Source organism: Peromyscus californicus, unplaced genomic scaffold (genome assembly GCF_007827085.1).
Source record: "Peromyscus californicus insignis strain IS unplaced genomic scaffold, ASM782708v3 Scaffold_22__1_contigs__length_63687245, whole genome shotgun sequence".
NCBI lineage: Eukaryota > Metazoa > Chordata > Mammalia > Rodentia > Cricetidae > Peromyscus > Peromyscus californicus.
Window position 1 is genome coordinate 9795981 of NW_026294525.1, and position 14668 is coordinate 9810648.

The following is a 14668-nucleotide window of genomic DNA, read 5'->3' on the forward strand; positions in this document are numbered from 1 at the left end:
CAAGTCTAAGAAACTGAAATAAAGCTTGGGGCCAGGAAGGAGGCTGAAAAAGACCACTATAAGTGACCACAGAAAAACTGAAACAAAATCACAGCTCACCTCACTGTTGTGGCCTCGCAGGTTGAAGTTTATCCTCTGTGGCGTACTCCTATCTCTGCGACAGTGGCTAGAGGTGAAAGTCACCCCCACCACACCTCGCCCATTGCCTGTGGCCAACCATCCTTCTTCATAGTATCGTCTTCTACACACAGGCTTCTCCTTCTCACTCTTGGGGACACGCCCTTTCCAGGACAGGCAGAGGATGTTGGAGTCACTGCAAAGCACAGGCCCATGTTCCACTGCTGCATACATACTTTTTTCAATGAATTATTTCACTTAAAAAGTACTGAGAATTTCAAACCAAGTTCTTTCATTGGCTTATTTTGTGGCTGAACTTATTTTGGTTTGGTTTTTTCCTCCTTTAGTTACAACTGATGTAGAGTTTAATTAGGTCAGTATTTTATAAAGATCCACCAAATGCATAGTGAAAAAAATTCCTCTATAAAAGATATCATCAGTCTGGTAAGAAAGGCAATGCCTAAAAACACATGGGGTCCGTTTTCATTTTCAAGTTCTTAGGGGAAAAACATGCCAATCCTTTGGAGAAAGAGCTGTTAGAAAGTGGTGATGGAGAGCCAGTTCTCTTCGCCTTTACTCAGTTTGGTTATTCTCAGCCTGAGATTCCAGTTTTGTGTAATGTGATTCCAGAGATAAGGGGTTGCGAACACATAGATTTCAAGTAACTTAAGGCAGTAAGAATCCCTCTAACTGGATTTTTCTATTCAAAAGTTCAAATGCAGACAATACAAGATCATCTTCCTTCTGAAGCCACCCTCTGGCACATTTTCTGAACTAGACAAATTTCTGCTGTATAGCTGAAAAGCTTGCATAAGAGAAAAGGCACACTAACGTGCAAAATCAGACTGGAGCTCATGTGCAGACAGCAGCCCAAATTTTTCCCACTGTTCACAATCAGAAGTTTTCTGTCTCCAAGACTGGCCCTGTGTCCCGAGGAACACGGGGCTCCCTAGAATGACTCCTCCATTGGTTGGAGCACCCCTCAGTGCCATAGGGCCGGGAGCAAAGCCCCTCTCCTCAGCAGAGGTAGAGGATAGAACTTCAGACTGGACCAAGTGCTTTCCTTGTCCTTGCTGACAGAGAGGCTGCAGGAGTTTGTTTCCCCTTAAACTCGTTTCTCTGCTTTTCTGCTCCTAAAGATCATGTATTATTCTATCTTGATGAAAAAAAAAGCAGTCTCTGAATTAAGTCCATTAAATAATCTTCCTCTCATATGCAAGTCTTGAAGCCATTCACCCAAGTGTGTATCAGAGTCCCCCGAGCTGTAGCATCTCTTGAGCAGCTCCGCACTTGGCTGAATGGCACCTTCCTGTTCACATTCAAGCCTGTTCACACGCCTTTAGACCAAGAAAGGGTTTTCCTTGATATTTATTTTGTAATTGACAGTTCCAATTAGTATTTTAAAATACCTTATATATGCAGAAAAGAAAAAGATAAACAATAAATAAAAAATTGTCCAATAGTTAGCTAAAGACACAAAGGAACCTGTTCCTTTTCAGGTCTGCCCCGTCACTTGAGCCACAAAAACAGTAAAAGTCACTGAGTTTCAGTGCAGAGTGCTCAAGTCTGCTCCTTCTCCAAGCTGGAGAGGTACTCTTGAGCTTACTCTCTGCGACGTTTGCCTCTGCAAACTTGCTTTACCCACAAACACCATCAGGAAAATTCGTCATTGGTGATGGACAGCTCTCCACGGACTCCAGACCCCAGCAGTATGGAGCTGTTCCATCTGATGCTTAGATTTCTTTTCATATGTGTAGAATGAGCCTGTCCTCTTCTGAAGGTGAGTGTGTGGAGAGAGGTTTGACATATACAGACACACTCTTCAGCTGGCACTTGATATGTTTGTTTTCCCAGGTAATTCAGGAACCATTAGATTATTCGTGACTTGAAGGTCTTGGACTCTTACAAATCTGTAAAACAACAACGACAGAAAAACAGGATATATGTATATTTTTCAAAATAGCAAATAAAAGGTCTAACAAATAAGTACTGTAGCTGAAATTAAAGAATAGTTTTTACATTTACAACTACTGGATGAAACCACTGATTGTAGTGACTGGTAAAATCCAGGTAGTGGATGGATATGAAGAAAACATATAGCAGGAGGAGCCATCTGCCATACACTGTCAGACTGCACCTGTCAACGGTACCGCACTGCCCCTTCTAAAACTCTAGGCCCTCAGTGTGGTTCTTTCCCCTACTGATGACTTGGTTTAAGCAAATTTTCTCAAAAATAAAACTTAAAAGACCCAGGAAAGTTAGTGAAATGAATTTGTAGGTTTTTTGTTTTTTCCATCATTATTAAAGGATATTCCTTAATAACCCGAAAGAACAAAGACCTTTAAAAAGCTCTTGCATCTGACGGCCAGCTATCACTGAGCAAAGCACAGCTGTTCACTCAGTCTTCAACTTTTCTACTAGCTACTAACTCCTAGAGCAGTGGTTCTCAACGTTCCTAATGCTGCAACCGCTTTATAAAGTTCCTCATGTTGTGATGACCCCCAACCATAAAATTATTTTCGTTGTTACTTTATAACTGTACTTTTGCTATGGTTATGAATTGTAAATATCTGATATGCAGATGGCATTAGGTGACCCCTGTGAAAGGCCACTGGAAACCCCAGAGGGGTTGTGACCCACAGGTGAAGAACCACAGCACTAGATCCTCTTTGGCTGTCTTCCCTGTGTTTTTTGACATTTGCATCAATTTGCCAAAGCAACAGTGATCAAACTGTCAGTTCTATCAGGACTAGCAGGCTATGGAATATTTTAAAGCCAGAGTATCTTCACAATAGACTTAAACCAGCATTTAAAAAAATGATTTTCGAGACTGAGTCTTGCTAGTTCCTCGAACCTGGGATCCCCCTGCTTTAGCTTCCCAAATAAACAAGATTACGAGCATATGCCACCAGACCTGGCAGCAATTTGATTAAGTATTGACCTTTACCTAGAGCATTAAAATTATTAATTTAACAAAATGCTGACCTTTTAAGTTTGTGGCTTTTTAATATTTCACATTCTAGATTATCAAATAAGCATCAAAGCACCTCTAATGATGGTCAGAGTACATGGGAATCCCAATGGGGAGTATTCGTATACAGCTTAAGTGGCAAACTGAACTCACTATTCTTCTTCCCCAACACCATATCTACTGAAAAGAATAAATGACAAACTGCTTGTCTACTGGGCAGACATTTTCTTGAACATGAACAAAGGGAGCCTGTCACTTGGGCAGTATTTGTTGTCAATAATAAAAGCTGAGCTTTCAAATTACAATCAGAATTTTAAGAACATAAGCATCCAGTATTCTAGATTCAATAGCTCCCTAAAGCTCAAAGACCTTTCCCATGCAGCTGAAGGTAATACTACTAAATAAATGAAGGAATTTTGTATTTTATCTCTTTGTACTTCTAGGGCTTGGATATATGATTTGTCCCCAAGAGGTTAAGGTGCTGGAAGCTTGGTTTCCCAGTGTGTCATACTTGGAGGTAGTAAGACCATTAGGAGGGAGTCCAGGTGCCGGTTTCTGGAATTCCCCAAGGAGTAATGCTGGTCTCACACACTGGGTTAGATCTCACATTAATAAGTTAGTTCTTACAGAGCAGGTGTTGTAGAAGAGTGAGTGTGGTCCTTTGCTTTCTCTTGTCGTGTGATCTCTCTCTCTCTCTCTCTCTCTCTCTCTCTCTCTCTCTCTCTCTCTCTCTCTCACACACACACACACACACACACACACATACACACACACACACACACACGTCTGTGACGAGATGCAATTTGCCCTGTTATGACACAGCTAGAAGGCACTCACCAAAGACCAACAAGATGGGCCTGCTCTAGGTAGTGGTGGTGCACACCTTTAATCCCAGCACTGGGGAGGCAGAGGCAGGCAGATCTCTGTGAGTCTGAGGCTAGCCTGGTCTACAGAATAAGTTTCAGGACAGCCTGGGCTACACAGAGAAACCCTGATTTAAAAAAAAAAAATCAGAGATTGGGCTAGCTCAATCTCTGATACTCAGTATCCCAAACTAAGAGCTTTTCACTCTAAAAACTGCTCAGCTTTGGTTTTCCAGTTGAAACACAAAATGGACTAAGGCACATTAGTACTCAGAAGATGCATGTCCTTAGTGAAGGACTAATTTCCAGATGACCACTAATGATAAGAAAACCGAATCTGAGCAAAAGGCAAAAAATTTGGGAGGGTGTGTTTTGGGGGGACAAAGTCTTATCTTACTATGCAGCCCTAGCTAGCCAGGAAAGCCTTGAACTTAACTTATTTCTGCTTCAGCCTCTGAAGAGCTCTTATTTCAGGGAAAAAAAAAAAAAGATTTGGGTGTTGGGGGGGGGGAGTTCACTGATGTATTTCAAAATTTATATACCAATTAGCTTTTAAGAAATTTTAAGTTGAGCTGGGAAGTGGTGGTGCACACCTTTGATCACAGCACTTGGGAGGCAGAGGCAGGCAGATCTCTGTGAGTTGGAGGTCAGCTGGGTCTACATAACAACTTCCAGGACAGCCAAGACTACACAGAGAGTCTCTGTCTCAAAAAAAACAATCAACCAACCAACCAAGAACAAAAAGACTTGCTTTCTTCAAATGTATTCATATTACACTGGTTTTCTCCACCAATTAAGATCATTGTTACACTAACCGTCTGATCAAAATCTACACCAACACCAACTCTCAACAACAAACTTACAGGTTAGTAAGTAAGTATAAGGAAACAAAAGTAGAATATGTAAGAAATATGCAATGCAATTTTCTTGACTAACAAATTGTGGATGGTGACTCCCCAGTTACTTAGAAAGTTAATCACACACCCCAACCATCTGTCTAGCCATCCAGCAAATGCCTCGCAGTTAGCCTATTATAAAGAAGCATGATCTCACGTCATAGCAGTTTTCTAAAATAACAGCTAGCTGTCTGATTTAGGGACTAATTTCTGGGGACAGAGACTCAAATGCTAAATTTCAAGTCAGGCAAGGGCCGAGTGCCCACAGAGGTCTGTTGCTTTGAGAGCTCCTTGGAAGAGAACAAGTCTGCTATACAGCTCAGTAAGAAGAACCTACACATGAGCTAAGAGTCCTAACACTAAGTCCACTCCCAGTCAATTCTTGAGAATACTCTGGAGAGTACTCAGCGCTTACTAAACTCTCAGCTAGGTCCGTTACTGTGAATAATGCCCAGGTAGTAAAAGCAGTAACTGCCATGAACAAGGATAGGATTAGAGGCTCAGAGGGCTTATGAAGTAAGTCCATCTGGTCTGTTCAGTAGGCAGTATCCAGGAGCACTTGAATCACAGCTTCCAAAAAGTACAGATCAGAGACATTAACTGCAGAGTCACTTGACATAAAATTGAGTTAGCCACCAAAAACAGAGAGCTCAGCAAGGGAGAAGATGAGGATGGAGAAACAGATCTGTTGGAACACAGTCCAGGAATGGAGTTGCAGGAGAATTCTGAGTGCTTGTGAGTATACTCCCAGAAAACAAGTCTTGTGACCTTAGTTTCTTCAAAACACAGAATTGTTCTAGGAATGTATTTTCAAGCTCCTCCCAGGTATAGCAAATAGAAGTGAGTTTACCTCAGATTACTCATTATTGCTTGCTGATGTTATTCAATTAAATGTTTAAACTATCCTTTATATGCCTCTATGTAAAAACATGTTTTTGCCATGTGCAGCTTGTCCTTGTGATTGTATACAGCTTCAACTCCTGAAAACTTTACTCTGTGACCTTTCCTAGTGCTCAGAGTATACACTGTCTGAGGCTTTGAATAAAGTTGACTATTGCATGAGACTTCAGTCTGCCTCATTTATTGGCTCCATTCTCCCATGCCCCACCACCTCTAGAGTGGTGACATGGGTCTAGTGGTGAACTCTAACATCCCATATCAGGTAAAAGTGGAAGATGCAGTTAAGAAGTCTAACAAAAGTTAAGAGAGTCCAGAGTGAAGAATGAAATAAGAACAACCACAGCACGCTCAAGGAGGAACTGCTTCCTGAGCAACCACAAGCCCAGGCTGGGCCAGCACTGGGAATGCACAGGTCAGTGAAGTCTAGGCCCTGAGCCAAGCAACACCAGCACAGTGGGAGAAAACAGGCAAAACAAACGTCTGTGCAAAGAGATCAATGCTGCCAACAACAGTCAACAAACACTTCAGGCAAAGTTGAGAAAAATCTTCATGCAACTATGTCCCACAATGCAGCCAATGCAGCAGGAGCTAAAGCAGATGTTGCAAGAGCTGGGCCAAAACAAGGAAAGTTTAGTGGCAAAACTCCAGTGACAAGAAAACCCTAATTAGTGAGAAAAAGTTAAACTGCTGTTAAGACTAAAGGTGGGGCTGGAGAGGTGGTTAGTGGTTAAGAGCACTGGCTGCTCTTGCAGAGGACCTAGGTTCAATTCTCAGTACCCCCAAGACAGCTCACAAAGTATGCAACTTAAGCCAAAGGATACTCTCTTCTGACCTGTGCAGGCACAGGCACACTTGTAGTACACACACACATACATACATGTGGATAAACACTCACACACATTTAAAAAAATGGTGGTTCAGATTAGAGAGAATTTCAAGGAAAGAAAAAAAATCAAATTATATTGCTTAGGTTAGGAAAAACTCAATACTATGGATTAGAATTAACATATTTAATAGAAACAATGCTTTATGCCTGACCCTATCTTAACTTCACAATAATTACCTTTTCTCAAAAGACCATTGTAATATTTATTTTACATCTAGATCTATAAGCAACAGAATGGGCTTCCAGAGCACAGGAACTAAGAAAAGACCTCCATACAAACAGGCACTCCTGGAGAGGCCATGATGACAGACAGACAGACAGACAGACAGTAGCAGAGCAGACAGTGACTGAGCACAGTGAGCAGCCTTGTCCACACCGGGTAAGATCAGGGGTTCAAATTTGAGTTCAGTGTTTCCCAGACTTTCAGATACTGAAAGGCTTGTTAGTTGAGATCCCTAATCTGAAAAATCCAGAATCTGAAATGCTATTTTCAGATGGGAGGTGATCAGCCTTTACAACTCTGCAGCCAGACTCACTGGGCAGTATGGTTTTCATGCTCCCCAACTGGATCCTTCTGTGACTCCATTCCCTAAGGTGTGAGAATATGGGAAAATTAAAACAAATATATAAAGTCATTGCAAATAATTGTCTGGCTGCCATACAATATTCAATAAATGTTGGACATTGCTATTGTTACTTTATTAATATCCTACCATTTGTAAAATCTGGAATAAAATAAAAGGCTATTCAAAGACAACTCACTGACTCTATTTTAAAAGTAGGAATAAAGAATAATGCAGAAAGGGGGATTATCACCAACTACAACTAAAGGCTAAAACATAACACTTCTTACTGAATGGCCATATTATGATAGTGACTTACTGAAAGAAGGAGAGAGGCTGAGCAAGAACTAAGAATTTTGCATTACCAAGGGCCCGCTGTTCACCTTCACATTCACAACCTCCCAGAGAGAGAATGCAACCATTTTACAAATTCTTAAATCAGATTCAAAGATTTTAAATGAGGTTTTCAAACCTCACCAGTCTAAAAGTGAAAGAAATAAGACTGAACATCTCCCACCAATACTCATCCTTTTCCACCAAACTACACTGCCAAGATTAACAAAAGTCATTTCCACTCCCCACCCCTTGTTGCTGTGAAATAGGAAAAGACATGACTACTTGATGAGAACAAAAATGAATCAAAACCAAATCTGACTATTCACAGGCTCCAACAGATCTAAAGGAAATAACAAATGACTTAAAGGGAGAAAATAGTGAAGTCTTGAGAGTAGGGTAATTTTATTATCATCTAATTTTTTTTTTTTTTTTTTTTTTTTTGGTTTTTCGAGACAGGGTTTCTCTGTGTAGCTTTGTGCCTTTCCTGGAACTCGCTTTAGAGACCAGGCTGGCCTCGAACTCACAGAGATCCGCCTGCCTCTGCCTCCCGAGTGCTGGGATTAAAGGCGTGCGCCACCACCGCCCGGCTTATCATCTAAATTATTAAAGCAACATGTTTTGTAGTATCTTTTGTTCCTGCTATTAAACGAACATCAATTTAGCTAAAATAGAGGACTGTATCTTATTCTTTTAAGAATTCATACAATACTTACTGATAAATAAAACACTGTGTAGATAGATACAATCCCCTAAATTTTTCAATAAACACTCAAAATAACAAACAACCAAAGTGAAATGGACTTTTAAAGTGACCAGCCACAGATTCAGAAGTAACTTTCCCAGCATTCATGGTCACTCAGCACAGTGTGAGTGTGACAGAGTGAAATGACAATCATTTCCCAATTCTGGTTTATTGTTTCAGAAAACAATTTGGCAAGATGCAGAAAGTGATTAAAAGCAACATTACCAAAGCTAAAAGAAGTCCACAAATTTGCTATTCAATATCATCCCAAATTCCAGTTGGTATATTATCACGGGGCAGGGGAGGAAGTCATATAAAAGTGGAAAGTACCTAAATTCACCTTTATCTACACATATAATTAATAAATAACAGAATTTAATGAAAACAGATTGAAAGAGTTAAGTAAAATGGGAAAACACAACTGTTATGATCTAAGTAAATTTTGGTATGCCCCCAAATTGTTATGTTAGAGCCTAACACTCAGGGTGATGCTCTCAAGTTTGGGATCTTGGGCTGGAAAGATGATGCAACAGTTAAGAGCACTTATTCTTTCCAAGGATCTGGGTTCAATTCCCAGCACTCAATGACAGTTCACTAACATCCCTAACTCCAGCTCCAAGGGATTCAATGCTTTCTTCCAACCTCTGAGGGCACCAGGCACACACGTGGTACACAGATATACATGCAGGCAAAACATTAATACACATAAATTAAAATAAATAAGCCTAAAAATGTTTTTAAGAGGTGGGAACCTTGGGAAGTGATTCCACCATGAAAACTGCATTCTTATAGTAGATTAATACCTTTATACAAAAGGCTCCAGTAAGTTTTCTTGTCTCTTTCACAATATAAGATCATTCCGGGTGCAACCCTCCCTAAATACCAAATCTACTGATGCCTTTGACCTTGGACTCAACTCCAGGAAATAAATTTCTATTGTTCACAAATTACTCAGTCTTAGGGCATTTTGTTATAGCAGTAGAAAGAAGGAAGACAGTAAAACAAGAATAAATTCATGATGACAAGTTTGCCCATGTGTTTCTCAAATTCCCACTAAAATGACCAGAGATAAAAGAAGAAATGCAGAAAACAAGAGACCATTGATGGGTCTTCTAAATTACTAAAAGACAAATGGAGTATAAGAGATCAGACTGACAAAGAAAGTACCAAAGAGCCTTGATTCAGTCAAGCAAGTATACTACCTCAACCAATCATCTCTTTACACAAGGGCTGGCTAAAGAATGACACAGGCCCACAGAGAAGCAGACTTTGACTCTAGCAAGCTTTACTGTCCCACCGGGACAGGCAGGGGAACATGAGGAAAGGAGAGCCACACTGCCGTTAACTGGAGTGCTATGCAGTGAGGTGACCAGGAATGAATACAGCCTGTTGTAGCAAAGCAGTGAAATCCTCAGTGATCTACAAGATTCACAGATGGCCACTACTAGAGATGGGCAGAGTACCAGAAACCTAACTGTGGGCATTCTGGAATCCTACCCTCCCACTTAGTACGGTAACTTTCTCAAAGGGAAATGGAGCCTAGCTTTGATCACTCTACATGGATGAGAAGAGCTTTGGTTTTCCAACTGGGTGTGATGTGTTGACAAAACCACACCTTCTAAATATATTATGATGTATCTACTAAATACATTATGATGTATGGACAATTAACCTGTCTTCAAAAACTCTAATTGAGGAGTGCCTGCTAATGGATGGATAAACAAAATACAGTACACGCTTAAATATAGTTATCATCCAATCTTAACAAGGTAGAAAATTCTGGCACATGATACAACATGAACTCTGAGGATACTATGCTAAATTTTAAAAGCCAATCCCCAAATGACAAGTACATATGGACAAACATTAACATGAGGCGCTCAGAATGAGTCTGGGGGAGGTTAACAGCGTACAATTCCAATTTTACAATTACAGTGTTGCATGGTACGTCAGCTGCCTGGTATTGTGAACATAGATAGTACCACTGAATTATATACTTATAATGGTTAAAATAATATATTTTATGTGTTCTTTACCACAGCAAATTTTTTCCAAAAAAGAATTATGAAGACTATATAAAATGCCAGGCTTAGTGACATATACCTGCAATCCCAGCACTCAGGAGATCGAGACAAGAGGATCATGAGTTTGAGACCTGCCTAGGGTCTACGAGATTGTTTCACAAAGAAAAAAAGAAACAAACAACCAGTAAGAAAAATATAAGGACAAAAAAAACCTTGCATTATATCAAGTTTAAAATTTTAGAAACACAGAACTATTTATGGTCTTGATTGTAATTCTGAAAAATGAACATGAGGAAAACATTCAAAAGAATTATGCTAGTAAGGACTGCAGTGACCTCACCCATTTTATTAGCATGCTGTGGGCCGGGTACATGCAGCTCAGCGACAGTGGAGACTCAGGTAGCTCAAGTCTCTGTGCTCTTGCCCCAGCACCACCAAAGAAAAGGACAACATAAATGTACTATAATGTTTTGCTATTTGTCATGCTTAAACTCATAAAACAAAAACACAAAAGGAGACACAGCACCAAAATAGCAAAGCTCAAGCGTCTGTGACCACAAAGCTCTCCATGTCCATTCTTACCATACACCTTTGGTGTGAAATGTGAAAGCTTCATACAGTTACAACATTTGAAGACTGCAATAATGAACTAAGAACCAAAGGGGGGCTCTGGACACGCAAGTAAGATCTAATTTTAGGCAAACACACAGTTTTGCTCTCGTTTTCAGTTGAGGAAGAAAGTTTAGAAAGAAAAAGTATTTGGGGACTTAGTTGAGCCAAAGCGTGCTATCAATGAAACTAATTTCTTCCTACTTCTTTTTGCTCTGCTTTTTGAGTTGTTGTTGTTGTTGTTGCGGTTGCTGTAGTTTGAGCCAGGGCCTCACTGCACAGCCCACACTGCACTAAAACCCACTATGTAGCTCAGGCTGACCTCAAACTCATATTCTCCTGCCTTAATTTCCCAAGTGCTGAGATCACAGGCATGTGCCACCATTTCTTTTAACCAAGCTCAACTCTTCTGTGAGAGAAGTATAAGCACTAAGTAAATCTGTCATGTTATCAATGGGGGACAGGGGACGGGGGACAGGGGATGGGGGACCGTGATCAGAATATATTGTTTGAAAAAAATTGTTTTCAATGAAAAGAAAAAAGTTTTTACAGGAGAGACAAGAAAGTAAGATGGGCAAAGATTCTAAAGACAGCTCTGGCCAAGCTGTTGGAGCCCTGGCTTTGTGCACACTTCTGTAAAGTTTACATTCCCATCTGCACAGACTATTTGCTCTGCCCTGGATCAAGACTATTACAAAGGTCAGAGGACTGGACAGATGGCTCCGCAGTTAAGCTATTCGTGTAGGGTACCCAAGTTTGTTCCAAGCACCAAATGGTGGCTGATAATGCACAATATTAATTTAGTCTGTGTGTCACAAGTCATCATATGAAATTTAGCCCCTCATATTCCCTTCTGTTTTACATTCCTTAACTAGTCACACGAAAGACATGAAGTCTCCCTAGTTCCTAGATTTCTTCCACCTCTACACTGTAATGATAGGGGTATACTTTAAGACATTCTACTTAAGAGAAGACATTGTAGAGGCATCCCTGAACATATACAGAAGGCCATCAAAGGAGAGGATCACATGGAATAAAGGGATCCCACAACCGATCCAGTAGTGCTCCCGTCCAATACTGGGTTTCTTTCAGCACTACTGTGGAACATGAAAGATTTCTGAATCCTTTAAAGCAGTGACAAATATCTCCAAGTCCTCTGAAGGCAAGTTAGCTCTGTGAGGCAAAGAGCATGTGAGAGTGGCCTTGTAAGTTGTACACATCTTAACTGTGATAGTAAGCAGCCTTTTTCAGTGAGTTCAACTTATCCTACTTGGCAAAATAGCAAGGGGCCCCAAACTTACAGCTGACGGTCAGTTAGAGGGACAGACAGTTCTCCAGGACTTGGGGCTGGCATATGCCATGAGACAACTGAAGCCTGAGAGTGAAGTCCATGTGGAGACAAAACTGAGCTGAACTACAAAACGCTCAGCTAGTGGCAGACAACTAGCATGGAAGCATTAAGACTCTTATACATGGTGTTGATATTTAGTCAAGAATGATTCAAAGATGCAATTACTAGAGCTGAAGGTGTAGCTCACTGGCACAGCATTTGCCTACCATTTGTGAGACCCTAAATTTGCTCTCAGGACAGGAAGAAAAAAAAATCTTTTTCTTCCCCTCCCCCACCTCCTAAAAACAATCTTATAAGCTCTAAATGACACTTCATCTCCCTTGATTATTGCATATGGGTTCAGAATGCACACAGAATGTTCAAACTAACTTTTGAATGCAACTGACAGAGCTCTCAAATTCACACAGGGTAACTATGTGTGTAACCAATGAGGCAAAAAATGAACACCCAATTTCCATAGCCTCAGATGTCAGTGGATGCCAGGAGAAGTGGCCCACACTTTTAATCCAGAAGCATAGAGACCCTGTTTCAAACAAACAAAAAAGCAAAATGTTAAGTGCTGTGGGATATCTTCTGTATGCTGTGAATATATGTGGCTCCCATTGGATAATAAATAAAGCTGTTTTGGCCTATGCAAGAAAGCTTATAGCCAGGTGGGAAATCCAAGCAGAGATACAGAGAGAAGAAGGGTGTAGTCAAGAGATGCCAGCAGCCACCCAAGGAGCAACAAGATGCCAGCAGACCGGTAATGCCATGGCCACGTGGCAACATACAGATTTATAGAAATGGGTTAAGATGAAAGAACTAGCTAGCAAGAAGCTGTAGCCATAGGCCATACAGTTTGCAATTAATATAAGCCTCTGAGTGGTTATTTTATACCTGGTTCAGGACCATGGGGCTGGGCAGGACTGAGAAACTTACAGCTACACATAAGTCAGTGGAGTGTGTGCCTAACCAATGAGTAAGTGACTCTAATGAGATGCAAGAAAACAAGGAAGGACAGACAATACACTGGTGATGGCTAATGTGAAGGAAAACTATAGGAAAAATCAAATTCACGAAGTTAGCACGTTTTATTTTTTTTATTACTACAGACAGGGGAATGAATACAAGCTCACACACTATGGCAAAAGGAAGGTCAGGGAGCTGACTCTTTCCTTTCACCTTGTTGAGACAAGGTCTCTGGTTGTTCTTGCTGCTTCATACTCAGGGTAGCTAGTTCACAAGCTGAGTGAGTAGGAGTGCTGGGACTACAAATGTGCACCATCACATCTGGCCACTCTTCATGGATTCTGGAGATCAAATTGGGGTCAGAAGGCTGTGCAGCGAGTGCTTGCATGCAGTGAGGCATCTTGCCAGCCCAAATTAGCAGATTTTAGAACAGGGCTTAAAAGGGGATTTCTTCTGAAATCACGAGGACAATACATCACAATGATCCGAAGGAGCTGACCACTGGACAGATGTTCAATTAATTCTACTTATTTTAATAAACAAGAAATTTGATCTTATAAAAAGCAATTCGAGAATTTGTTTAACAGGTTCATTTGTTCATTTCTTCAACTTGCTCCATTCTGTGGTCAGTGGTGGTGGTGGTATTATACTTAGTTTTTCATCTTACTGCAGTTTTGATTTTATTGTTTTGTTAGTTGGTGTTTGTTTCTGACACAGTGCCTGGCTATGCTGCCCAGACTGGTCTCAAATGCCTGAGCTTAAGCAATGCTCACTTCAGCTTTACACACTATACTTGTACGTGTTTAATTTTTCATTTTTCTTTTAAGTACGTGACTGTTTGGCTGCATATAAGTATGTGTATCATATGAGTGCAGTGCTCAGAGGCCAGAAGAGAGGGATTGAATCCTTGAATTGGAGTTAAAGATGGCTATGAGCTGTCATATAGGTGCTGGGAACTAATCACAAGTCCTCTGCAAGAGCAGCAAGTGCTCTTGATTGCTGAGCCATCCCTGAAGCCCTTTGCTGTTTTAAAACAGGATCTCATTATATATCCCAGACTGGCCTCAGTAACTATGTGGCCTAGGCTGGGCTGGAACTCAAGACTATCCTGTGTCAACCTCCCCAGTGTTGGGATTATACGCATGTATCACCACACATGGCTTATTTTAATTTTTAATGCAAGGGTCAGGTGTTTTGCCAAGTTAAATATCTTTACATCTGTAGCAAAATGACCCCTTCTATTAGACCCCTCTGACTTCACCTAAGGGCACTGTTCTGTTACAGTCACCATGGGAGTGGCCACTTTCTACACCATGCATAAATTTTCCCAGAAAATCATTAATTTGGTGCAAAACTGTTTTTGCAGTGTTGAATTTGTTATCTGATACTAGTTGTCTTAGTAAGACGAAGCTCAACCCTAATTAGCTTTAACAATAAAAACTGGAGTCAGATACTGAGG

At 40.7% G+C, this 14668-nt stretch overlaps 1 protein-coding gene across 5 annotated transcripts in view; it reads right to left on the reverse strand.

The window, feature by feature from the left end:
* The window catches only part of Tulp4 (TUB like protein 4), a 141415-nt gene that overhangs the window by 108491 nt on the left and 18256 nt on the right, over window positions 1-14668 (reverse strand). For all 5 annotated transcript variants that reach the window (XM_052750882.1, XM_052750881.1, XM_052750884.1 and 2 more), the window contains exon 2: window positions 100-2027. In XM_052750882.1, coding sequence (XP_052606842.1) covers window positions 100-351 — 252 coding nt within the window. In that variant the 5' untranslated portion in view covers window positions 352-2027. The remainder of the gene's footprint in view (window positions 1-99; window positions 2028-14668) is intronic.